This window comes from Aythya fuligula, chromosome 4, assembly GCF_009819795.1.
Source record: "Aythya fuligula isolate bAytFul2 chromosome 4, bAytFul2.pri, whole genome shotgun sequence".
NCBI lineage: Eukaryota > Metazoa > Chordata > Aves > Anseriformes > Anatidae > Aythya > Aythya fuligula.
Window position 1 is genome coordinate 6,637,227 of NC_045562.1, and position 25,891 is coordinate 6,663,117.

Here is a 25,891-nt window from a genome sequence, read left to right on the forward strand (position 1 = left end):
CTGAATCTGACTAGTAATCAGTTACCTCAAAGTAATAAAAAACCAGACATATCTTGAAAGTGCAACAGAGACTCCTTTGATGTCTCCTTTAGTAAACACAATAGGCCAAATTAGGTACTGCTGTCAGCTGCTGCAAGAGCCTCGGTCCTTTTCAGTAAGGGTGCTACAGCCTCAGCACTCAGTCTGCTGGCAGCCGGAGGGGTCAAAAAGCAGGTACAACGAGGAAAAACAACCAACTCCGAAGTCAGGGGGTGAAGTAGGTCACCATTAAGCACCTTTCTGAACAGATCTCCAAGTGATGTAACCCAGCCTACTGGAGCTGATAACGCTGCTTTGCTCCAGAGAGGTGTTTCACCTGCTCAGTTCAGCCTGCGTTAGCTGATCTCAGCAGCTGTGCCTACCCTCTCAGCCCCTCACACCCCTACGTTAGGATGCTATTTTGCCATATATATATATAAGTATAATTTGTGCTTGCTTATGAATGTAAAGAATTCATCCAAAAGGAGAAAGCTAACGTAGTTAATAACTACATGGCAACACAACTTTTTTTTTTTTGCAAATGGGCATCGTAATTGCACTGTGCATATGCCCACCTGTGAGGTTTCATGCTCCAATATCCATAGGGCTGAATCAGCACAGAAAATAAACATTCCTTTGACACAAACTGCTGCTGACTTGAAAGGAGTATCTCTTTCATTGAGATCAAATGGTAGTCTTTCTAGAAAAAAAAAATAAATCTGTGAATACTAATAAATATCCTGTAGCAGTTTTCAGACATTCAGTTGTTTAGGTCTGTGAAAATAACATAATGAACTTTATGTTGTCAAAACTTTCTGCTTGTAAAATAGCTCTTGCTTCTCCTAAGGATTTCAGGAGAAGAGAAAAATCTTCAACTGAAAAAAAAAAAAATATGTTGTCACTACAAGACTAAAGAAGTCCTAAACAATGAAGCGCTAAGCAAAATCCTGAAGGCCAAAAGATTTTGTGGAGTCTGTTGATCTTGGTGTAAGGTGCTGAAGTATTTTAAATTCTTGTGAATCTCACACGGCGTTGTGTGAGCTGTGAACCCTCAGCATGCTATTCTTCAATAAAGCGCTCAAGCTTTTCACCGAGACTTGCATGTGGACCTAAATGTTAGATCTGACAACTCCCTGCATATAGCAGCAAAACCTTAAAATAGCTTATTGTGCTTTGCCCCATGACCTAGCAGTGAGACAGAAAGCCCTGCTATACAAAGGGAACATGTGGGATAGCTGGGAAATTGTTTCAGTGAGGATGTCAGAGAAGCTGTTGAAGAAATAATGCAAGATGAAGAGTTGCCAGGCTGGATCTTTGATCTTGTATTCCTTAGAAAGGTAACTGCTGCCTAACACATTGACCTTGGGCTGGACTCCAGATGTGAAAGGGTTTTACCACGTCTTCCCAACAGAAAGTGAAGAAATGGCCCTGGAGGTAGCAGCTGGGAGCTCAGCACATGCTACGAAGGCTGGAGCTGTGACCTTGCCATCCTGCTTGAAGGGGAGAAGCCCCCAGCTATACGGGAAGGGCTGCTGGCCTTTGGTATTTAAAACACGGATCAGATGGAACCCAGTGACATCCCCAAACCTGTTTTTCTTCCACTGTCATGTAATGGCAGCACTCAGGTTGGCAAGCTCAGTCTTTTTTTTTTTTTTTTTTTTTTTTTTTTTCCGATTTGTTGCATTAAAAATAGGTGATCAAACAATCTTATTTTATCAGCTTTCCCCTGTGATCTTATTGCTCACGGTCTCTGCCGAATCAAATGGGTCCCCAATAAGGTGAGATTTGCTCAGACTGAAGAGGGATTTGACTTGCAACCTCGATTTATGATAATTAAAGGAAAAACAAGTTGGACAGGATGCTGAAGAGAAAATTGAGGCCTGGTAATACGTGCAAACAGGGAGAAGCTGTTGTTGTTTTTCATCTTCTTAGTGCTTTGTTTTCCAGCAGCAGAAGCTGTTGTGTTTTGTCTCTTCCAAACAGAAACTAATAATGATCTACGGGATGCACTAATGAGAAGGGTGGCTTTCTTTTTTTAAAGTAATTTTTTATTTTCCTGAAAAGGAAGACATTTTCCTCTTTCAGCTATATAAAGTGTTGCATATGGAATGCTGCTTGGAGCCTTGGGTGCTCGGTTGATCCACCTGTTTTGGAGACAGGTAGCATGGGAGAAACGTAAAAATGGCTGGTCTAAAGCAAGCAGAAGTGAAAATTTAACACCGATGTGCAAGCCAGCTACACTTAACTAAGGCTGGGCTGCTTTTCCCTCGAGTCCTCTCCATTCTGAGAAAAGTACTATAACAATATATCAAGGCGGTCTCCATTCGTGCTTGCACTGCTGGAACATCATGAAACGGCTGAGAGGGGCTGGCACAATCAGCCCTCAGAGGGTACTGACCATTTGGCTGCACTGGGCCCTGTAATGCTGCACTTAAAAAACAAACAAACAAAATTTAGGGAGAGAATTTGAGTCAAGTAGGCTATTCCCGGTATTTTTGCAAACCATTCATTACCATGCCACATCTACTGAGCTATTTTGCATAATAAACGTCAGAAAACCTAACCCAGCTCCACTGGCACACAAGGATTGGGCATGGTAATACCTCCATTCAGCCACTTCTGAGGATTAGCTTCAAAAATCAAATTAAAACGAAACAAACCCAAATAGACCGGGCAGTTGCACAGTAAGTTGCAACACCCATCTTCAGCAACCCTCATCTAAGCCTCTTGCATTTTGTGTTTTTAATATGAGGGATCTGTGCAAGTAGCATGCAGTACACCTACTGCGTATGGTAAAGGTGAGAAACCTGGGTGTGTGCCACATCGTGGGTATTCCTATTGAAGTAAAATATTTATTTGAGGTTATTAATATCCCAAAACTGAGGGGAAAACACACAGTTTTCACCCTGCAGTTTGAGGAAAAGTAGATGAGGGTGAAAAGCATGACATTCTCCAGGCAGGGCTGTGTGCCGTGACTCGCAGAAGTTGTCCCAGCACTGTACCTACACTTGGTTTTCATACCTAAACAAATCGTTATTTTTAATCTATTGTCCCAATTGTATTTAATGGCATTTAAACTGATGTGTTTGTTTGAAAAAATGACCATTAAGCACCACAAAGTGTTTCTCTAAAAAGGAATACTGAAGTGATGTATGCAAACCTGTGTCTGAGGAACAGCTATAACCAAGAACTATACTAAATACAGAGATACTGATTTTAACATGTAACTGCTGAAATGCAGGTAAACAAAACCTGATTTACCAAATTAACAATACCCATCATCAATTTGTTAATTATTACCTATTAGCAGGGAAAACTACACACTCTCAGCAGCATGTTTGTGCTTTATTCCTTAAATTGTACTGCAAAATGATAATGTTAAGGGAGATCTAGAGTCTTAATAGAGAGGTCATTAGTCTCAAATAATAATTAAAAGATGTGGAACTGAAACGTTGCTAGGTACCCCGGTTTCCTGAGATGACAATAAAGAAGTTCAGGAAGTTTATAAGCAATTTAAGAGAGAGGAAATGTCTGTGACAGAAAGGAAGATGTACTGAAGATTTGGAGCAGTAAAAATATCCTTAATCCAGACTGGGGCAAGGACCAGCAAGGTGTTTTTCTGCAGTACTCTTGATTAGGACAACAGGAATATTAACGCAGTAGTCGGGGCTCCATTTCCTGACTGTGGTATTTAATACAATTGAAGCGATAAGCAGAAAACGTAGATTACAACAGAAAAAAATACAAAAAAAATGTAGGAAGAACGCAGACGGGCTGAGCGTGCCGCCTCCCCTACACCCCCCCCCCTCCGTATCTCGGGGCCCCGCTGCCCCCGGTCGCCCCCTCAGCAGGGGCAGCGCTCTGAGGCGCTCCGCGGAAGGAGACGGCAGCGCGGAGAGAGAGAGGCGGCGGAGGGATACCGCCCGCCCGCCCCAGCGCAGCCGCGTAGACCCGGCGGCCGCCATTTTGTGTGCGCGCAGCCACGCCGGGGCAGGGCGGCGGCCGGGCGGGGCCCCGCCGTCATCAGCCGCGCCGGGCTGCGGGGCGAACTCTCGCGAGACCGCCCCCGCGGGAACACACAGGGGCAGGGGCGGAGAGCGGGCGCCTCGGCGGACCCGCCCTTCCCCGCCCCGCCTCTCACCGGAGGCCACGCCCAGTGGGCGGAGCCAGCGGGGGGCCCCGCCCCCTGCCCTCCCCTCCCCTCCGCTCCCGGCGGCCGGGCCAGGCTGAGCGGCGGCGGAGCGCGGCCGGCGCCTCGCGGCTCCTTCCTCCTCCTCCTCCTCCTCTTCTTCATCTTCCTCATCCTCAGCCCCAGCCCCGGCCTCCTCCCGGCGCACGGCCCCGCCGCCCGCAGGCAGCCCCGGCTCCGGGCGCTCCATCTCGGGCGCCCCCCTCGGCCAGCTTCCGGAGGAAGGAGCGGCGCGGCGCGGCTGCCCCCTCCCCCTGCCCGCCTTCCTCCTCCTCCTCCTCCTCCTCCTCCTCCTCGCTCCGGAATCACCGCGGCGCACGGACGGGCCCGGCGGCGGCGGCGGCACTCGCACACAATGGCGCTGAAACGCATCAACAAGGTGAGGAGGCCGTGCCCCCCCCCCCTCCCTTTTTAATTAATTATTAATTATCATCGTTATTATTATGATATATTTTTTTATTTAGCCGGCTGCGCCACAACCCTCGCTGATCAGGGTTTTTAGGGGGAGGGCACCCAGCACGGCTGGGACCGCGGTGTTGGGGTGTTGGTGTGTGTGTGTGTTTAGGGGTGAGCCCAGCCCGGCCCGGCCCCGCAAGCCGTGAGGATCCCAGCTCGGCTCCGAGGCCGAGCAGCAGCGGGGCCAGCCCGGTGTCAGCCCCACCGGGGGCTCCGTGGGGCCGGGGAGCGGCTCCCCCACCCCCCCTCTTTTCCTTCTCCTCCCCCCCGCGGCGCGGAACTTGTTCCCCGCATCGTAAGATGGCGGCGGGGCCGGGCCGGGCCCTCACCGGGCTCCCGCAGCCCCGGGGAGGCTCCTCCGCGGCTCCCCCCGAGCCCTTTTTCCCTTTATCTCTCCCCCCCTCCTCACACACACACCCCACAACCCCCCCCCCCCTCACCCCATACCCTCGGCCTCACGGAAGCCGCGTTGCACAATCGCGGCTTTCGCAGCGCGAGCGGGAAGGGAAAAAGGAAAAAAAATAAATAAATAACAAAACACCACAAAAACAAAACGAAACGAAAAAAGGGGAAAAAAATAAAAAATAAAGTGGAGGGGAGGGAAGTTTAAAGCGCTGCCCGCTGACGGGAAAGGCCCCTTTTAACACCCCCCCCCCCCCTCCCCTCAGCAAGATGGCAGAAAGGCGCCGTGTCCCGGCACCTCAGGGCGCCCGGGGGCTGCTGCTGCCACAGCCCCGCCGCCTCCCTGCCCTCCTCCCAGGGCTATCGCCGGGCTCGGGGCTCGGTTGGGATACTCCCTGCTCTGCTTTGTCATCAGCTCCTGCTTATGAAACTGCAGCCGGGCGCCGCAGGTGAGAACGCACGGTTAAAAGCGCAGGGGGGGGTGGTTGTGCTGTGGAGGGAGGCAAACCCTCCCTGCAGCCACCGGGCTTGGTGGTCGAAGCCTTGGAAAAGCCTTGAAACGATTCGTCCGAACTTGGGAATCGATAACCCACCCGCCCGGCTTCACGGTTTGGGCCTGTTGTGTGCGGTTTCCAGGCCTGCATTAATCCTCACGCTCTACAGGAGCAGCGAGCTGCTTCGCTCACCCTGTGCCGGAGTTTAGGATTCGTGCTTGTTTGTTTGTTTTGTTGTTGTCCCCTTTTTTTTTTTTTTTTTGTAAGGTGCTATTTTTAATCTATTTCATCACCCTGCTACAAGATACGCTTCCAAATTCACATGGGGGTTTACGGTTTCGATTTTGTTTTCGCCGGCCTGGAAAGTCAAAATGGTGATGAGCAGCCAGGCTGAAACCAGTGCTTGCGAGGCGCTTTCTCCTTCAGCGTGCTTTCTGATAAAAGCGTTTGCTTGGATTGAGGCTGAAATCCAAAAATAGGAGGACCGATTTCATGACGAGGCTGTTTTGAATTGGGATTTTAATCTGTAAAGCCAGGGAATGGCCCTGTGACACCGGTGATCTGGGATCCCCTGTCTTCCTATAGTAAGGTCACAGATCAGACCTTGAAACTCTGCTTCCTTGCAGTACGTAGTTGGCACTAGATCAGAGCAGGCTAAAGAGAGACCAGGACCTCACAACATTGTAATCACACGTAGCTGGTTTAGTCTGACTCCTGGCATTACCTGTCAGGGCTGGAACTCATTGTCTCCTGCAGCCGATGACATCCCAAACATACTGGGAAGGCGTTTTCAGGGTCTCTGACCCACTTCTTCTTTATGGCCTTGTGTTCTGGGTAAAATAAAATCCTTCATTATCCATGGATGAATAAAATTAGCGTGTGTAGATGTAACCTGAAGTATGTAGCACCTTCAGAGTGCTGCCGAGCTAGCAAAGTCGGCTTTCTGACTTGGAAACGAAAGCACATGAGTGCTCGTGTGTTGTGCGTTGGGTTACCTGCTTCTGGAACGTGCTGCACTGAGCTCTTCCAGCTGCAGGAGCCGTCAGGTACACAGCCAGTCCCAGGAAGATGACGTTATGCTGGATCTCATCCTCGCATCTGTGCCGTCTGCCCCGAGGGTGGCCTGCATTCGATCGGCAAAACTCGGCTTTATTGACACGGCTCGCTTTGCGAAAGAGTGGCAGTTGGTTTATTGTGCCAATAAACGGCTTTTGCCACGGAATAATGGGAAACAGCTAAAATTAAGATGTGGGTTCCTTCCCCGAGGAGGATGATTTTTATTTCTTTTTTTCCCCAAATAAGCACAAGGGCAGTGGAACGAATGAGCATCTGTTTATGAGCTTGTACGTAAATGCTCGCTGTGTGCTTGTTGAGCGGTAGCCGCTAAATTAGCATCCCGTGGCCGCTGCAGCGCTGGCGCCTGGGTTCAAACAGCATCACGTCTCCGTCGAGGGGAAACTTTCACACTGGAGTGCGGGGCCGGGAGCGCGTGAAACGGGGAAAAACTCGGGGAGGTGACGTCATCGGCAGGCATCCGTTTTGTCACTGCTGTGTACATCCGTTAGGGCGAAGCGGTGTGGAAGGCCTAAAAATAGAATAAATGCAGGAGGTGGGGATGCGTGCACGGAGCGTCTCGTCGGCAAAATCCTTCGGAAAACTTGTGCCTGCCGCCTTTCGTGTCCGTTTGGGGAAAGGCGGTGCAAGCCAGCATCATGATGTCAGGGGATGTTATTAGGGAAAAATTAAGCGGAGCAGGCATCCTGGAAGCTGGAGGTGGCAAAACCTTTTACTGCTACGTAAGTACACATAGGAGGCTTCTGTTGGCAGGCGTAGAGTGGAGACTAAATAACAGTTTTCCTCAAGGTTACAGCCTCCAGCACTATTCCTAGATGTATATTTAATTGCAGCTGTGCTCCCCCCCGCTGCCCTCCTCTATAAATGCTCAAAATAAGAAATGCTACGAACCCTGGAGGCATTCATCATATTTTTAGGAGATGGGATGCAGTGTGCTGGGATGAAGGCAGCACGAAAATCTGCATCACTTGAACCGAAGGTGTAACTTGCGTAGAGGCAATTCAGTTGAAATGTTATAAAACCTGCTTGTTACATTCGTTTGAAATTACCACTTGTTTGTTTTCAACTTAGGATAAAAAATGAAAAGTGGGCCTATCTAGAAAAGCTGACTGTTTGGAATTAGGCTTTGCTGGGTGAAACCTGCATGACTTTATTTTTGCAGGCCGTCTTGATTTGCTGTGCTCATTCAAAATCATTAAATACCTTGAACTTAGGGGATTGATCTTGCACTTTGCGTGAATGTCTAGAAATAAGTCTGAATTTGTTCAGGGGCTCAGGAAGTTGAGGTCAATTAGCTGATGAAATGCAGTTGATGTGAGATTAGTTCAAATGCTTTAAACGTTTGTGAATGCACGCTGTGTCTTGCGTTACCTTTTTAATACTTGTGTTAATTCACCTCAGCCTGTCCAGGGGTACTCAAAAGAGATGAGTCTTGTGTCAGGTAGGTAACGCCGCGGGGCCTTGGCGCTCGGTGGTTGGAAGGGTCACGGGTAGCCAGAGGGCAGCGGGGGATTTTGAGTCCTGACATTTCAGGATGGAGCGTTTGGGAGGAGCGAGTGTTGAACACCTTCGGTGTTTTGTTTGAGAAACAGAGCAAAATTACTCAGCATCACCTGGAAGCTGTCACCGCGTAAATTCTGTTTAAGATTTGGCTTGCTTGAATAGTCAAAGTGACATTTATCCTACAAACTGACTGTTATTAAAATGGAAATAATGCTTCTTAATTGGGTAGGTTTGACACCCATATTCAAGTACAGCGCTTCCTATAAGGCCCTGAGTGTGCTCTAAGAACTGATCTTTTTTTTTTTTTTTTTTCCTTTCCTGGAGTGGAAAATGAATGCTTCCATACCTAGGAAGTTGGAGCTGCAGGAACTTGAAGGTTTCTCCCGTTAATTGGGCTCTGCGCTTGTGAGACAAGTTGCCGGTCAGCATAGGTCTTGAAGTGTGCGCGCTGGAATCGGGGTTGTAATCTCGCTTAGGTAATTTACAGGACTTCGGGGATCAATAGTCCATTAGATGAGTACTTCTTGCATACCTTAAAAACAGACTTCTGGTCTGTTGAAGGATTTGGGTGGGATAATGTGCCGGGTAAAAGGTTGTCTAGCCAGCGTTTTCTTTACGATCATTCCAGCTTTTAAAGATCTGTTTTTTGAAAGGAAGCCAACGCTTTGGGTATTACTCCCTACACGAGTTTCTTCTTCTGCAGGAGAGCTGAGGCACAGCTCTGCAAAACGAGCTCCCTTCAGCTGCCTCCCTGCTCCGTGAGCAGCTCCGGAGCGCTAATGCCTTCCTTCGCGCTGCTGCATGGCCGGGTGGGATACAAACAGCTGTAGCAGCAGCTGCTCAATGCGCAGCAGCGATCTGCCTCCTGCCAAAGGCATCTCCGTGCCTTGCAGAGGCCACCTCTCCAGCCTGGCATGCTCCCCTGCCAGTGGGTGTTTTCCTGGCAGACCTGGGTCAAGCTGAGTAAGGAGGGAGAGAGGATGGAGCTCCTTGGCCTCGGCTGGCAGCTGGTAAGGAGCGGTGGCAGGGGTAGCGCCTCTCTAATTCGGATCAGGGCATCGATACACAACGTCAAATAAGCCTTTCTGCTGTGGATAGGATGGTTTTACTGCTTTAACTGCCCGCCCTCTGTTCTCCTACGGGTCCCTCCCTGTGCATCAGAGCTGGCAGGTGGGAACACGTGCCTTGTGCTCCAACATCAGGGCTGAAACCCCAGTATAAGCTGACCTCGGTTGGTAGTTCACACTAACACACTCTGCATCGAAACGGCTGAGGTACAGGCGTGTGTTTTCTCCTGTGACTGACGTGCTGTAGGAATCGGCCGGTAGGACGTGCAGGAAAAAATAAACTAGCCAGGGTACGAAACGAGAGCAGCTGGGATAATGTATATAGGAGCGCAGTCAGCAGCACGTTCCTAAACATAATTGTGTCTGTCAAGTTGGCTTTAACGGTAGAGAGCCTTAAACAATGTTGAGTTGCACAAGCTGGATAGTTTTGGGAACTTCTTGAACCTACGTTTAATCCTTCAAACTCTAAACAGGAACTACTGAAGGCTCTTTTTGCTTTTTTTTTTTTTTTTTTTTTTTAAATGTTTTAAATCTAAACTTTCTCATCGGTGGACTTTTTATGGGGCGCTGATCCGTTACGTTAAATGTGGAAGGTTGTGCAAGGGAAGCCATGCAAAAAATTAGTTAAAATTACATTTACAAGTTTAAATTAGCCTTTATGCCTTCAGCAACTATTCATCAAACACTTCGGTGTAGACAGGGTTTACTGAAAAATGGGCATTGTAGGTTTCAGGACTGAAAGCTAAACGGAAAGGGGTTTTTTTTAAACATTGTTCAGTGCATATTGATGCACAATAGTTAGCTTCAATATTAAAATTTTGATTATAGGAAGCCTTTGTTCTGAACATCGCTCCTATGAGATGTGTGGTAGGTTAGGCATCTTCAAGGTCTCACTGTAATTGTGATGATTTTTATTCTGGTGTTAAGAAAGAGAGAAGGGAGGATGTCAGGCTGCTTTGCAAATGTTAGGGCCTAGAGAAAAAAAAAAAAAAGGAAGGAGACGAAAGTTTAATCCTTTCCCCGAGCATCTGGCCACCAGAGTTTGAGGCTGAACTGAGGGCGGATGCTTGAGTGGTGTAGGTCGTGGTGGTGGAGGGGGGCACGAGGACTGTGCTGAGCTCTCGGCTGTTTTATGGGGAGTTTCCTCTCCAACCTGGGCTGAGGTTGGCCCGGTGCTCGTCGCTTCCGTCGTCTTCGTGTTCCTGGTAAACACGAGTGCCCCGCTCTCAGGCTGTATTTCCCAACCTTTGCTCGCCTATCCGAGTAATTACGCCAGCCAGTGCTGTAAATCGGATGACTGCAAACTTTGTTTTTCCTTTTGGACTTGGTTTTCATTTGTCCTTTCCCTGCGTAGCAGAGGAGAATCCCCTGAACGATGATGTGCCAGATAAGCAACGCCCCCCATCTGTTCCCCCAGTTCAATGTGGTGGTCCCAGTCTGTTTATAAATACTCTTCTAAACCCCACTTGTTTGTTTTTTTCCCCTCTTCTGCTCTTAAAGACCCTTCTGGACACCAATATTCTCTGGGTAGCTGAGCTGGAGCTGAACTGTGAGAGCATCTGCAGTTCACCTCGGGAACAGCTTGGGAATTTTTTTACATCGTTGGCTCAGCGTGAGCTGATTCTGTGCCTAACTATGCCTCGCTTCGAATGTATTTTTTTTTAAATTTGTTTGTTTTTTCCAAGTGTATCATTCTGAGTTGATGCTGAACGTAAGCTGCCCCTTCGTTCCCCAGCCGTTCTGCTTCATTTAGCTGCGTGCCTCTCACTTCTCTTGTGGCCGATTTCCACCGCGTGCCTTCGTGTCTGGGTGCTGCTCTGGTTGCAGAACCGACGATCTGTGGTTCTCACAGGGGAAGCTTGTAAGTGAAAGTATGTCAAGTGTCAGGATCCAGCCCTCAGAAGCTCGGGAATGGCAGAATTAAAACCCCCCAGTTATCACTGAACGAGCAGGAAGTGAACCCGAACTGCACACCACATTCTTCCCTTCCGAATATTTTAGGCAGTGTTCAGTCTTCATCCTGTGCTGATGTGCATTTGTGTTTTTGTAACCCTGTGATTTTTGGAGGACGGTTGTTGTTGTAATAGCCCAGAATTGGTGTGTGTGAAGCAGTCAGATTTTCTTCGTCTTGACTAAGACAGCTGCTGTGGGTTTTGGTTACTTGTGGGGAAACAAGCCATATTTCTGAGTCCAAAGCACAACTGTAGGATTTGCTGCCACCTTTTTTGAGTTTGTGCTGAATGCCTTTTTGGTGAGTGACCTCCTTTTCCAGTCAGATCTGTCCAGCTACAGAGGTGAGCTCTGGGAAAGGCTGGAGTAGAACAGAGTGATATTTTAGCTGTTGTAACAGTGAAATTTGCTGGAGACCATTGCCTACATTGTACACCTTCCAAATTTCAGAGCAGGTGAGAAGAGCTGTAGACAATAGCCCCTTTCACAAAGGTCTGGGTGCTGAAAGGCAGGTTCTCTGGCGAGATAGCAGGTAGTCATCCGAGTAGTTTGCATCAGTCCAGGCACACAAAGTGACTTAATTACAGCTGCACGGCAGTTTGGCATTTCCTTCGACTGCTCGGTTTAAAACCTGGATATTTCAATGTCTGTTTTTTAAGACGACATCATCATATTGTTGCTACACGTTGTACAACCAAGATGCAGTGGGTTGCCCGAGAGGTTTTATACTATGGAGATGACACCCTGAAAATTAGAACAAGCGAAATAATCAGGATGGAGATGATCCCAAGCCTTACGTTCCTGGCCATAGAGGCTTGGGTTTGTGAAGAAGCACTCTGCTCTCTGGCCCTTGGTTTTCCGTAAACAACAGCCTACATCCTTCTGTATTATGCACTGTCATTATAAGTAGTTTGTATCCGTATTTTTAAGCGTTAGCCATCAGGTCGGTCTGTTCGAAACGGATAGTTTTCTGGTGGCTACACTCGTGTGTTGTGCCAGTGTCGTCGTATTCAGCTTAAAAATCCACATTCAGACTCTTTTTTTCAAACGGTTATTTTCTGCTTCCAGGGATAATTAATTTTCATGCTGAAACGAATGTTGCAAATGCAGGTGTGTGGGATAAAGCAGTAGTTCTTTGCTGGCTGACACTTCTTAATCTTCAAACAGGCTTAAATGTTCTTCCCCTCCCTTTATAGCTGCTTCCAATCCTTTCTTTTTTAAAGCTGTTTTCAGCTGTGAGCTAATGAGTAAAGACTAATGGAGTGAATTTTTGGATGCTTAGTTATTCGAGCTGTCCTGTTTATGACAGACTATATTAGACGAGCACTCAAATGCTGGTTTTTGTGTGGCTTAGTGATTTTGTTTTGTTATGTGTGGTGTTTCTTTTCTTTTAGGCTTCTGATCTAACTGCATATCACCTTGCAGTCCCTCCCGTGTAGAACAAGTCAGTGTCTGGAAACTTAAGGCAAATAAACTTCATTCTTCTCATTGTGCTCTCTTGACTAGAAACCAGCAAGCCGCAATTTATGATTTTAACAAGTAACCGTGTTACGAACCGATATTAAGTCTAACTATGCATTTATGCCTGTGAAGATGAGTGATGTTCTGCCACTCTGTATTTAAGTCAGCTGCTACTATCATTAAAAATAAGCCCTGGCTATTTCCAGCTTAAACTAGAAAAATGTAGCAGCGGATCTGCAGGGAACGTGAATTCTGAGCAATGGGAAGCGAAGGAGCTGCTGCCACCGACGGCTCTGCTTGGTGCCTTGCAAGGAGGGAGCTTGCCTGGGCAGCAGGCTGCCGTTTGCTACTGGGTTTGGAAACCTGAAAGGCCTGGAAACGTGAAGAAGTGCTGTGAAGAACGGTGAGGAGAGCAACTAGTTGCCCGCAGTACTTCCCTTCGTGGTCCTGCTCGTGTCTGTTTGGATGAGGCGTCCTTCGTCATTCTTTAAATGTTCTTCACCCTTCGGATGACTGCTGTAATCTTTCTAAACAGCTGGCGGAGAGGAATTGTTTGAGGGTTCTTCAGCAGCTCTTCTGTCAGGGAAAAAAACAAAAGGCATTGGTGGTTTATGGTATTGCCCAGGATCCTGCGTTCACAGTCACGTGCCAAGCTTTCATGTCATCAGCCGAAGCATGTAGTACATACTCTGTTAGTTACGTGACGTATGTGCAAAACAAGCAAGCGCTTAGCTTTTTAAACTATATCTGTCTTGAAGCTACTGGTTTATTTTTGGGCTGGTGTTTTGCTGAATTCACAGAGAGGGGGCAGATGAGCCCAGAATACATCTGTTTTTCCACAAAAAACTACATTTACCGCATACTTGAGGTGAACCTGGCGGCACACCGTGGTGCTGGATTTGTGTTGAAGCAGGTTGGTGTGTGGCAGGAGCAGGTATGGTGGCTGCACTTCCAGTTATCCAAAACTGGTTTTCCAAAACTGGTGCAAAGATGGGCCTGCGTGCTTCATTGCCGTTGTCTCTGACAGCAGCAGCGCTGGTCCTCGGGCCTTAAATAGTGCTTAAATCTGTAAAATGCCGGGTGACTAATCCACCCAGTGGCGAGGTAGGCACTATCACGACTTTATATTTGGAAACTGGGGCACAGGAATGGTGATACGCCGGAGCTGGACCGGAAACCTGCGGCAGAGCCAGAGCCTGGGAGTCACGGTTGTAATCCAAGACTAATCCATCCCAGCGCATCGCCCTGAGCCCAGCCTGCTGCGGCCACTTCTGTGCGAAGCCCTGGGAGTTGGTGTCTTGGGAACGTCACTTTTTCTTTTTCCTAAGCCACCTGTAAAATGAAAAACCGCAGCAGCTGACTCCAGGAAAGCGTGGGCTCTACTTGGGGCATTTCTAAGGATGTTTGGGATGTAGCTCGGGATCCTTTGACAGAGGAAAGCACTGCGGAGACTGACCGGGAACAAGGAGGAGCAAAGCTGGAGGGACTGCAGCACGAGCAGCATGAAGCCCTTATGCTCAGATATTTTACAGAACAGTGCTGGGGACTTTATTTCTTTACCATTTTACTTAGTCTGACGAACTTCCCATGGTCTTGGTAAGAAATGGTGAAAGCGGGGGAACAATTCTGAGCTGCCTTCTATCAGCCCATGGCAATTACCAAGCTTAGTTCTGCTTCTAGAAATACTTCCAGATGCAGCATTTGCCTGGTAGCAGTCAAGATGGGCTATTCTATAAGCTAAGAAGGCAAGTCTGTTTTTTCCGTGCTGACTTGGGGGGGAGGCTCCTCCCTTTCCTCGCATGAAGCCCTTCAGCTGCGCTCCGAATGTCGCAGCCCATATGTCTCTGCTTGCCGAGCTTCCAGTTATTCCAGTTTGCCCCTTGGATCCGGCAGCAGGCGCTTCTTCAAGTCACACGGGGAGAACTTTCTGCTCCCCGTCTGCGAAGAAAAGCCTCCCTCCTTTTGTGTGGATGCCGAGTGTCACACGCTTAAACGGCGAGGTAAAAATAGAGCCGGTGCTGCTGCAAGCAGGAAGAACCTGCCTGCGGTTGGTTGGCCGCTGCCTCCCTTCTTCCCCACATTTTAAACTCTGCTGAAACAAAGAGCTTTGCTACAAATTTTACTCTGCTGACCGCCCTTTATTTAGCCCATTGGAGTCACTGCTTGCTTCTTCTCCAGGCTAGTTCAAATGTTTCAGAGAGGTAACCCTCCATGGACATGTATTTTGAGTCTGGATGACCAGAATATTAATTGTACGCTATTCTTAATGGTACTGACACCTTTTTGATTTTTTTTCACTGGGACTTCCTAAATATTTTTCTCACACTTGGAATTCTACTTATTTGCCTTTCCTTCTTGGATTATTGACATACTCTTAGCAATTTTTTTCCCCTGACGTGTTAGAATACCTTATTTGTCAACTGTTTTTTATCTTGAGTACTGACTTCTCGTTTCTCTGAAGATAGTAGTACCTTTAGAGGAGCTCTCAAGGCTGTTTTACATATCTTCAGCAGTACGCTTTTATGTTGGTCTTCCCTTGCCCTTCTTCATACTACTCATTTTAATAATTTTGATAAACTGCATGAAGAGCCTTTTCGTACTTCTTAGTCCCCATGACAGTTTTCCAAAAATAGGATCCAATATTCTTCCCTGATTAAATCAAATAATCCAGTAATAACTACACAGCTACGTTAAAATACAAACAATTGTCTTTCTGCTCATTCTGTTGCTACAGTTTACTGTAAAGGGACAAAAAATCCAGTGGAACTTTTTGCTTCCAGGTATCGGAAATAAATGACTGATCATTCTTGTAATGGAAAGGCTTTTGGATGAGAAGTAAGCCTGATTAACAGGACTTTTTGATTTGCTAAGTGCAGGAGCTGGAGATCCTGAAAACTAAGAAAAAAAACACAAACGCAAACCACTTTCAATCTGAAAGTTCTTTCACATTTCTTCTTTGCCTTTACATGAATGATACCAATATAACTTAGCAAATCTACTGAACAGTATACGGACCTAATAAGTGGTATTTCCTTGCAGAAATAAGGATTTCACAGGGAACACTAGCAATAGGTGGGGAGTGCTATATGGTAGAGGAACGCCCTGTAAAGGGATGTACTGTGGTCTGGAAGGAGCTGTTGTCCACCCTTGGAAGTAACAGCAGCAGTGAAATGGACTGTAATAGGAATTTCACTGTGCTATTGCTTTTGAAAACTGGTACGGTTCAAATTTGCAGGCTAATCTCATTCCAGTGCAAAAGTCAGATCTGGTTAACTGGGAAGGTGATGAAAATTGGCCTGTGTAGGGTGGTGAAATGCGGATCTAAGAACATATGGACTTAGGGACTTGTAAAAAGTAAGGGTTTTTATATATAACCTATGGACTTCTACACATTGAAATAGTGTTCTCTTTCTGTGTTTGAAAGAACAAAGTTGTTCAAGCTCCAAGTAATGTATTTTTCTGCTCGTTTTGTGTTGGCTTACATGTACTACATTTTTATCAAGTGCGGAATTTGTCAAACGCAGAGGATATACATCAGGCTCTTCCTAGGCTGAGTTGTTAGCTGTCTGGTCCAAGTGTGCATATTTCCAACATAACAGGGATGCCTGGGTTTCTTAAATGTCTGAGAATGTAATGGAAAGTTCTTGTTTTAGTGGCTTGTGTGGACTTGTAGTAAAATAACTTGTGTGCGACTGCTAATATATGGGAGAGGAACTGAAGATTTTCCCCTTTCTTGTGACTTCTAGATGCCTTGACAAGTGCAGATTTATAGAAGTTCCTGAAGCCATTTTTAGATTCAAAACTGAGCAGGGAAGAAGGAAGGTATCTCTTACATTCTTCAACTGAAAGCATACATTTCATTTTAAAAGACACCATCCAGTCAAGTAAACTGCGGAGTGTTTAAACAAATCAGTGATGTGTTTGAGTGATTCATCACCACAATCTTGATCCTAGACAAGGAATCCTCCATTCTAAGTTTCTGTTTTCATTCCCCCTGTAACAGGGAGGGAGGGGACTGGTTTCTGCATTTCGGTCAATTCGGAATTTTAAAGGTATAATTATCATAAATATAAAGCTTAAAATTAAAAAATGCACATATTTTGCCTGGTTCCAATACTTACCAGCTTTCTTGTCTTCTCTAATATACACAAGATTTATACACAAGATTTATCCCTGCTGGAGGTAGTGGAGAAAAAGAAACTGAGTTTCTGGCATTGTTCTGTTCTCGTTGTCATCGTTTTGAATGTTAGTACCGGATGTTATGCACTTCGTGCTTCTTATGCCATGAAGACTGACTAATCAGTAGCGTTCTCAATTCCAGCTTAAGGCTCCTCTAGCTAAGACTTGATCATTAAAAATCACAATCAGAAACTGGTTAGACTTAGCCCTCTTCAGGCTGCGTCCTCCTGTTGTCTCTGTCCCTTCTCCAGCAGGGTTGTCTTGACAGGAACAAAAAGTAATGACATGTATTTGGAAAAGCAGTCCTTGTAACTGTTCAGCTTCATAGCCAGTTTTGGGAGTCATCATCTTTTACAGAGATGTTTCTGATACTGATCTGTTGGCGCTAATAGTTGTTACTGTATGTTCTTCTGTGTTTGTTTATGGAAAAACTGTTAAAGCTTTTTGTTGGATGTTGAGTGAAAATGGCTGTTGAATTCATTAGTGTTCCCTCTCTGAGCAGATTTTTTTTTTTTTTTTTTAAAGGAACTTAGTGACTTAGCCCGTGATCCTCCAGCACAGTGTTCAGCAGGTCCCGTCGGAGATGACAGTAAGTAATCTTAAGTTTTATGTTTTGCTCTACTAACTCAAAGCATACCATGCCTAGATAATAATGCGGAGTTTTTCTTTTGTAGTGTTTCATTGGCAAGCCACAATTATGGGACCTGTAAGTATTCTAATTCTTGTGACGTAATATTGAACTAGTAGTTCTGATTCAGGAACGACTTGTGTGTTTTTTTGTTTTGCTTTGCTTTTTTTCAACTCCCATTATCAGGCTTTAGCTCTAGAGATACTCCTTACAGTAACACAGAATGAAGGAGGGGGAAAAACAATGAGTCTGATGATTATTGCATTGCTGTGACGTTTTACCAGGACACATACTTGAGCTGAAATAATCTCTAGAACAATGTAAGCTGTTATCACTTTACTTAGAAATGTTGCCTTTAATTGTTTCTGCTGTTTGAATCTAGCGTGGGTTTTGCTTGTAGTAAGAGCTCATCCTGGTTTTAGTAATTATTTTGGGATGCTTTTGTGCAGATTTTGGAGCAGATGAGGGAATCTATTTGATCTAGTGTCATGTGCTGAGGTCTTGAGTGCTTTTGGGAGTAGAGGGTAAAAGTCACTGCACTGTGAGGTTCTGGTTATGACTGAGGAGAAGAGTGTGTGTTAAATGTATGGTACGTATCTGAAACCTGAACAAGGCCATTTCCTTGTTAAAGAAGGCAAATGTTTCCATTTACGCTTTTAGTGAAGACAAACACTTGACATCTGGAGTTCTCAGGGCTGATTATTTATATTTAGGAAACAAAACGTTTTGTAACTTGAGGAGTCCAATACGAGATGCCAGCAGGTCTGGAGCCCTTAAGTGATGCTTCTGGTGAGGCTACAGAGCAGGAATTAAATATCGGTGATGCGGCATCGCCCAGACTCGCTCTCTATATATCTGCAAGTGTGGTTTAAGTAGAACACTGCAAGTTTGTGTATTAGAGGTTCACCTGATTGGAAAAAATGGCTTTCTGTTCCCAAGTCCCTGGTCCTCATTGATTGTAACGAGGTGCCTCAAAGATAAAATCGTTTAACAGCTGTATTCATGTCTGAAATGCAAGGTATTTTCTGTGCTGTACTCAGTTTGATTTTATGTATCTGTGGGGTTGTAAGGTATTAAACATCAGTCAAATTTAAAAAACGGGATTATTATTTTTAGCTTCTCCTTCTGGTTCAACAATGTACAGCTCCTTTCTTTCCCCATGTGGTTTTTGTGGTGCCAGTCAAAAAGGCCTGCTTTCCTGTTTCAAAACCGGGCCTTGGAAATATCCTGATAGTGTGGTGTTGGTAGCTTTAGTGCTCCCGTGGTGTTGCTTAGTGCCTTTAATAAAAGACAAGGGTTGCAGTACCCAATCATTTAGCATTCCCCCTCTGCAATATAATATTATACAGGCTGTGATTTTCTTCGTAAGGGTGCTTGCATTAGTTTATCTTCAGTTTTAACAGATTCTGGGAGGAGTTTGCTCCTGCAATTGCTAAAATGCATCCTCACGGAGTATTTCTCGACCAACTGCAAGAAGTTGCATCTTTTTTGCTAGGTTTCGGGTAGAGATTGCGTAGGATATGCCCTACGTGTTTCCAGGTTTCAGTCCCTTGTCTTGTGTTGCAGAATTTAATTTGCTCTTGTTTAGCTAAGAAAGATTTATTTTCCACTTATGTTGGTGAGATGTTCTTACAAGGAATATGAAGGTTGAATTTACAAATTATTCAGAAGCGTACTCTCTCTCAGATACATTTTTCATAGGCATGAGCCTGGAATTAAGAGTGGTGTAGTCTTCAGGTTAAACAACAGAATACTTGCTTCACTTTGGAAATTTAATTGTAGTTTCAAGTAAAAACTTCTGACATCTTTCTTCTTGTAATTAGTAACTTAGGCAGTCCATATTTAGTCACCACGTTTTTCCCATACTTCCTATCAGCTTTTTCCAAAAATCCAAATACTATTTTACTGCTAATAGTTAAAGCCTGAATGAATTATCCCTGTAACTGTTTCTATGGAGCAGGGGGAATGTGTTCCCCTTATAGCCAATCATGGTGAATTTTTATTAGAGAAAGGGAGGAAGGATTCACTTCAATCTTGATGGGTTTTCTTTGTCTGTGCCCCCCACCCCAAGGAACAAGGAGCTAGCTGTGTATGGGTAGGTTTTTTGGAGGGCTAAGCAACACCTAGGCAAAGGATAGAACCTAGAGGGAGGCCCTTGGCCACTGTCAAGTTGGGTGGTTATAACAAATCAGCTCCAAATGCAGAACTTTACCTTTTTGAACTTGTTAGAGAGGACTTCCACTCTGTTACCATTTACTTCTTGGATGCTTTTGTCACATTGCCCTGTTTGGATTGGTAGAGAAGTTTTCTCTGAAGCATCAACTCAGAGGTCCATCCAGAATGAGACCTGTTCAGTATCTGTTCAGTATCACTCAATCACTAGTAATTGAGTTTTTACTGTGTCCATTACATTGGTGGAATAAATAGTCTGGTCATTTAAATAAATTTCATTATTTAAAAGCAACATTTTCAGTGAAATTTGTCCTAAAGATGGTAATAGGAGAATTGTTTGTTTACTTTGGCAGAATGACAGTCCATATCAGGGTGGTGTATTCTTCTTGACAATTCACTTTCCTACAGACTACCCTTTCAAACCACCTAAGGTAAGTGTTGATTTCTCATTTGTGATGTTAGCACTCTTTAAGGAACCAAAGACAGGATTGAAAATGCCAACATCTTTCTTCAAATATTGTCAAGGTCTCGCTTCTTTCATGTGCTACAATATCTTACATGCCTTCCTATCACCAAAATGAATGTGTTGGCACATATTCTTAGGAGCAAATTCATATAAGTGAATTCTGATTGTCTTGGAATTATGCTTGTTTTTATTTCTGTTTTTCTTGATTGTTAGGGAAACTCAATAGATCTGTGTTATTGTAACAGAATTCTTGCTGAGGGGGCTGTCGGGTCTCACAGTACAGCTGTTTGGGTTCTGTAAAAACGTGACCCCATGGACAGAGATTAATTTACTGAGTGCCTGAAATCAGCGGTGATGGTACCTGTTAGAATTTGGCAGTAGTTACAAAATAAGACAAGCAACTAGTAAAACTACAACAAAAGCCTGTCTTCCAAATTCCAGGCAGTGTTAAGGTGCACGCTGGCAGTAACTATCATCTTTGAGATTCCTTAGCCCTGCAATGGCTGTGTTGCCATGGTTCAAACACTTGTGTTAAGTGTCTTCATCATGGTGCAGACACCTGTGATTAAATTGCAGCTTCCTACTTGCCCTCTCTCTGTTTGAAGTAGAATGCCTGGTAGTTGGAAATGGAGAGGTTGTGGCTCGGCTGCTGTTCCATGAATCCGCGATGGAGTAGAACTACTTAATTCTTTTCTTTTAGAGCAAAAGGCGCTGACTAATAGCTTGACTGAAAAGAGAGGGTGACATCATTGTGGCTATAAACTGAAACGCGTTCTTAGTATCATTTTTTTTGTTGTTGCAGGTTGCATTTACAACAAGAATCTATCATCCAAATATTAACAGTAATGGCAGCATTTGTCTCGATATTCTAAGATCACAGTGGTCTCCTGCTTTAACTATTTCTAAAGGTAACTTTTGCAAAGGAGAAATGTTTCCATCTGGTGTTGAATACTGTGCTTTTAGCTCTGATTGTCTTGAGCTTCTGCCCATCTCTTGAATTTTCCCTTACTTAATGTAGCCTGTGTTTTTACCAATTTGATGATAATATCTTACGGCATTTTTAAATGGGGGTTTGTTTTTTTCAAATACCTTCTGCTACATGGCTGTAGCAGCCAACCTTATCTGGCTGCTTATTTGCTCTGATATTCATGGGAGAGCTTACTAGCGTGGTCCCAGAGCAAACTGCCAGCATTTGGACTGAAGCAGGCTTGTGAAACTACATAAGGCTGAGGAATTGCATGTTTGCTGTTCTCCATGTAAAAATACTCTTGCATATCAATTTAAAGATGACTTCCATTTTTAGTAGTGAAGTCTTAATGTTGTTTTTTTTTTTTTTTTTGTTTTGTTTTGTTTTTTTGACTGAGTCTGTCCAGAATTCCATGTAAAGTTATATTGGCACATGGCTGTGGTAAACAAAAGAAAATGGTTGTTGATACATGTTGCTTTCTGCTGCCCTGCCTTGGCACTGTATTACGTTAACTTCCTGAACACGGCTTACTGATTATATACTTCAAGATAAGTTGATGTTGTCCTGCAATACAAGCTTTGTTGCTTTCTTCATTTTAGTACAGTAAATAACATCTAATTCTCAAATGTTTTCATGATGATCAAATTTTGTTTTTCCTCGAAGCTGCTGGTCACTGTGGCTTCAAAATGATCCATCAAAGTGCTGCTTTGTCTATAGAACTTGTAATTCCTGTCTGTGTGAGGAGTAGGTTTGTGATCTGAATGTGGATTCCCTACATTTTAATGTTGTTACTATGTTTTTCTTTCAAAGCTGCTGTGAGAGTAGAGGATGCAGACTTTACAGCTGCCTGCAGGAGCCTTACTCCTTTATTTACAACACACATGTAATTTAGTCAATGCAGATCAGGGCATACCATGCTACAGAGAAAAAAATAAGCCCGACCAAAAATAAATAAATAAACGCTGGGTTTAATAACTGAAAATATGGAATATGCTGGTCATTAGAATGCATAATAATATGCTTTAGTTGCCTGCTACCTTGCATCATAGTGCAGGGGACAAACAACAGTGCTGTTCTCATGTATGCTTACTGAACATTATAAGTGTTGGGAAATAATTCTTAGGAACTTCTAACTACTTCTAACTTAGTCTGTTGGGTTTTTCTTGTTGTTGTTGTTTTTTAATTTCAAGCGGTCTACAAAATTATTTTGGCCATGTGTCAGGAAAAGGTTATTTGGACTCTCTAGCGTGCTGACATTGTGCTAACGCAGAGAACTGTGCTCCATTGTTTCTGAGATCATTGCTCCTGTTTTGCTATTGAGAATTTTTTTTTTTACAGTTCTCTTATCCATTTGTTCACTGTTATGTGATCCAAATCCAGATGACCCTCTAGTGCCAGAGATTGCACGTATCTATAAAACAGACAGAGACAAGTAAGTACGGAGTTGCGTAAGACCAATATTTTAACAAACTTCATGAAGAGTGCTTTGTCAGACTGCAATTGTATTGAGTGAGCCTTTTGTGAAAATCTGGGATGGAGAGAACTTGTGTGTCAAAGTACCTATTCTTGGTAGTGCATAACTTAACAACAATCTTTGAAGTTCAGGGGGAAGGAAACTTATCTTTTTCCCACAAGTGTGACAGTATTTGAAAGTACGTGTTGCCCATTTCTTGGCTTACTATGCATAAGTAGGATATATTTAGATTGAGGAAAAGACAGCTTTGTTATTTCGGTGCTTTTTTCTTTTTAGAAGTAGCCTGGACTTTAATTTTGGAGCTCCTCTTGAAAAAGGCTTAACTTTTTTTTTTCCCTATCTGTGTTGAAACAACTGTTTTTGTTCCTGACGTGTTTTTAACGTTTTGCACAGATAGTTATATGAAGTAGCCTTTGTTTGTTTTATATATATATTAATGCTAAATATACTTGTCCAATTAGGTACAATAGGTTAGCAAGAGAGTGGACAGAGAAATACGCTATGCTGTAGGGTAAGAATATCTGCACATTATGGTGCATTTAACAAAATGGAGGCTTGTCAGCACTTGAGTGCTGCATGCTTTAAGGCACTGGATTAACTAACAGATAATGGATGTACCAGTTACTGAACCTGAATATTTAACAGCTTGATCTGTGGTTAGTGTGAATTGTATTGGCTAGTTACTTTCTCACAGATACCGCTCTTGCATGGTGGGGGGAAAAAAAAAAGATAGTGTGAAATAATTACCAAGTTAGAGCCAGTTTGTTATCCTGTTCTGGTAAGTATTTACACACATTTTGCCAGAATTTCATTAAAAGTGATGCCCTGGCCGCAATACTTTGTGATCAGACCACATGCATGAATTTGGGCAATCCAAATTTCAACTGTTCATTATTCACTGGTGTCCATCTTCTACATTTTCTAAGCTAGGAAAATGTATGGGGATTATGTTGTGCTTGTATAGTTGAAAATTAACTTCTTACTGACAAGCATGGAGTTAAGTATAAACTAATTCAGCTCAATTCCTGTGGAAGTAGTGTACATAAAGATATTATGATCTTTTTTTTTTTTAAAAAAAAATTGTTTCAGTGGTGTGTTCATGTGGAAAGAGAATATTAAGTATGAAGAAAGTTAACTGTTGTTTTACTCTAAAATGAGAATTTTGACATAAATTCTGTATCCAATGATATTATTAACCAAGTAATCTTTACTTATGGCATGTGATCCCCTGTAATCTTTATCTAAGAACAATATTTAAACAAAACACTCCCCTTGCCCCTCCTACTCCAAGTGGTCTCTGTTCCTTCCCCTTGAATACTTTTTCACAGGAGATTTCTAGCAAATCTGCTTGCCTTGAAGCTCAACTGTTTCAAATAAATTTAAGGACACCCTGGTTAGTCTAGGGAAGGATTTTTTTCAGTTTATTTATTTATTTTTTTAAGTTTAACTGTATGTTATTACAGAAGGACTTCTCTTAGTGTGAAGAGATTAGGGAGATGGGGATAATTTAATACCTGATCGTTAACCTTTTAGGAAATTGTTATTTTCATGATGGCAGTAACTCAGTTCCTGTTGTTCTTTGCAGGTACAACAGAATATCTCGGGAATGGACTCAGAAGTATGCCATGTGATGCTACCTTAAAGTCAGAATAACCTGCATTATAGCTGGAATAAACTTTAAATTACTGTTCCTTTTTTGATTTTCTTATCCGGCTGCTCCCCTATCAGACCTCATCTTTTTTATTTTTTTGTTTACCTCCTTCCATTCATGCACATGCTCATCTGAGAAGACTTTAGTTCTTCCAGCTTTGGACAATAACTGCTTTTAGAATCTGTAAAGTAGTTACACAAGAACAATTGCCCAAGATTCTGAATATTTTTTCTTAATGGAGCATGTGTATTATGTGGCCAATGTCTTCATTCTAACTTGGTTATGAGATTAAAAAACAAACATTCCTCACTGCTCTAACAGATACTGAAGATACCACCTGAAAGGGTGGAGGGGAGATGGATGTTCAGTTTTCTCCTATCAAAGGAGCAACTTTGCTGTCGCAACATCCATCTTGTTCCAAACCTTCCAGTGTTAGAGAACTGAGGTTTTATTATATATTTTTGCTCATAACTGATGTGTCTGGAGAATTGGTACTGAATCTATAGCATCAGCAGAACAGAAAATGTGATGTATCTTATGCATGTCAATAAAGGAATGACCAGTTCTTGTTTTACAGAGAATGGAAATTGGAAGTCAAACATCTCTTGTATTCCAAAGTAGGGTCTAAGAACATTTTTGTAATTCATTTAAATTTTATTAGGAGGCTTGGAGCTATTAGTTAATCTGTCTTCCAAAACACTGTTTAATATAGCACTGAATAAATGATGCAAGTTGTCAATGGATGAGTGATCAACTAATAGCTCTACTAGTAATTGATTTATTTTCTTCAATAAAGTTGCATAAACCAATGAGTTAGCTGCCTGGATTAATCAATATGGGAAACAAAATCTTTTGTAAAAGCAAAGCTGGTTTTTGTATATACTGTTGGGATTTGCCTCATTGTTTAACATCAAATAATGATGTGAAGTTCAATAGAGTGAATCTTTTGCCATTTTCAGTTATAATGCTCAGTCTGTTGCAGGTTGACACATTGTTCGGCCTGATGTATGCAGAATTAATAAGCTAACCTAGTAGTGTAGCCTTAGTAGTGTGCTACACATGGTGCTGGGAGCCCAGCGTTCAAGGATGGACTGGGGACCCAGCAGATCTGAAGTGGTGTATTGTGGAGACACTTCCTGATGCACCTGTGTTTGATGACTGAGAACCTTTTTCTTCACCTTGTACACTTGACAGCTGAAAGATCTTAACGTGGGAGTAATGATGAGGCAAAAAAAAATATAAAATAAAGTACTGTTTTGATGTGGGAATTGTCATGAGGCTGTGTTGAAGTGACTTTACTATGTGGGATGTTCGTTACCGTTGAAAAGGACTTGTTCAGCCATGCTGCCATTTACATTAATGACTATTTTAATGCAACAGACACTTTCCTCATGTCAGGTGACTAAACGTGAATAAAGACTCATTGCTATTGGATTTTTGTTCTACAAGAAACATTGTCTTGTGCCATTAGTTTATCTTTGCAGCAACAAGGGCATTATTAAACATCCGGCTCTCCTCTTTCCTGCCCTCTTCATATTTTTCCTTGTTTAATTTTTTTGGTCTCCATTCTTAACATCCATAGCTTCATTTTCTCTAGTCCTGTACTATCAGTTTATTGTGCACCTGTGACTTCGCACTGGCACCACTTTTGCACTGCTTATAGTTATGTACATTCTGATTCCTTGTCCCCACATGGATGTGGAAAGCTAGATGTAAAATAAATGTTAAACCTTAATTTTT

The 25,891-nt window shown here is 43.7% G+C and overlaps 1 protein-coding gene across 2 annotated transcripts; it reads left to right on the plus strand.

Annotated features, from left to right (window-relative positions):
• Positions 1-4,489: 4,489 nt before the first annotated feature.
• Positions 4,490-25,585, plus strand: UBE2D3 (ubiquitin conjugating enzyme E2 D3). Of its 2 annotated transcripts, none has more exons than XM_032186571.1 (7): positions 4,490-4,586; positions 17,319-17,382; positions 17,468-17,499; positions 19,947-20,024; positions 20,862-20,967; positions 22,365-22,458; positions 24,086-25,585. In XM_032186571.1, exons 1-7 carry the CDS (start codon positions 4,563-4,565, stop codon positions 24,129-24,131), a joined length of 444 nt encoding a protein of 147 aa, XP_032042462.1. In that variant the 5' UTR covers positions 4,490-4,562; the 3' UTR covers positions 24,132-25,585. The 2 variants fall into 2 exon arrangements, with proteins under 2 accessions (XP_032042462.1, XP_032042461.1); XM_032186570.1 differs by lacking the exon at positions 4,490-4,586 and adding an exon at positions 7,219-7,355.
• The last annotated feature ends 306 nt before the right edge of the window (positions 25,586-25,891 follow it).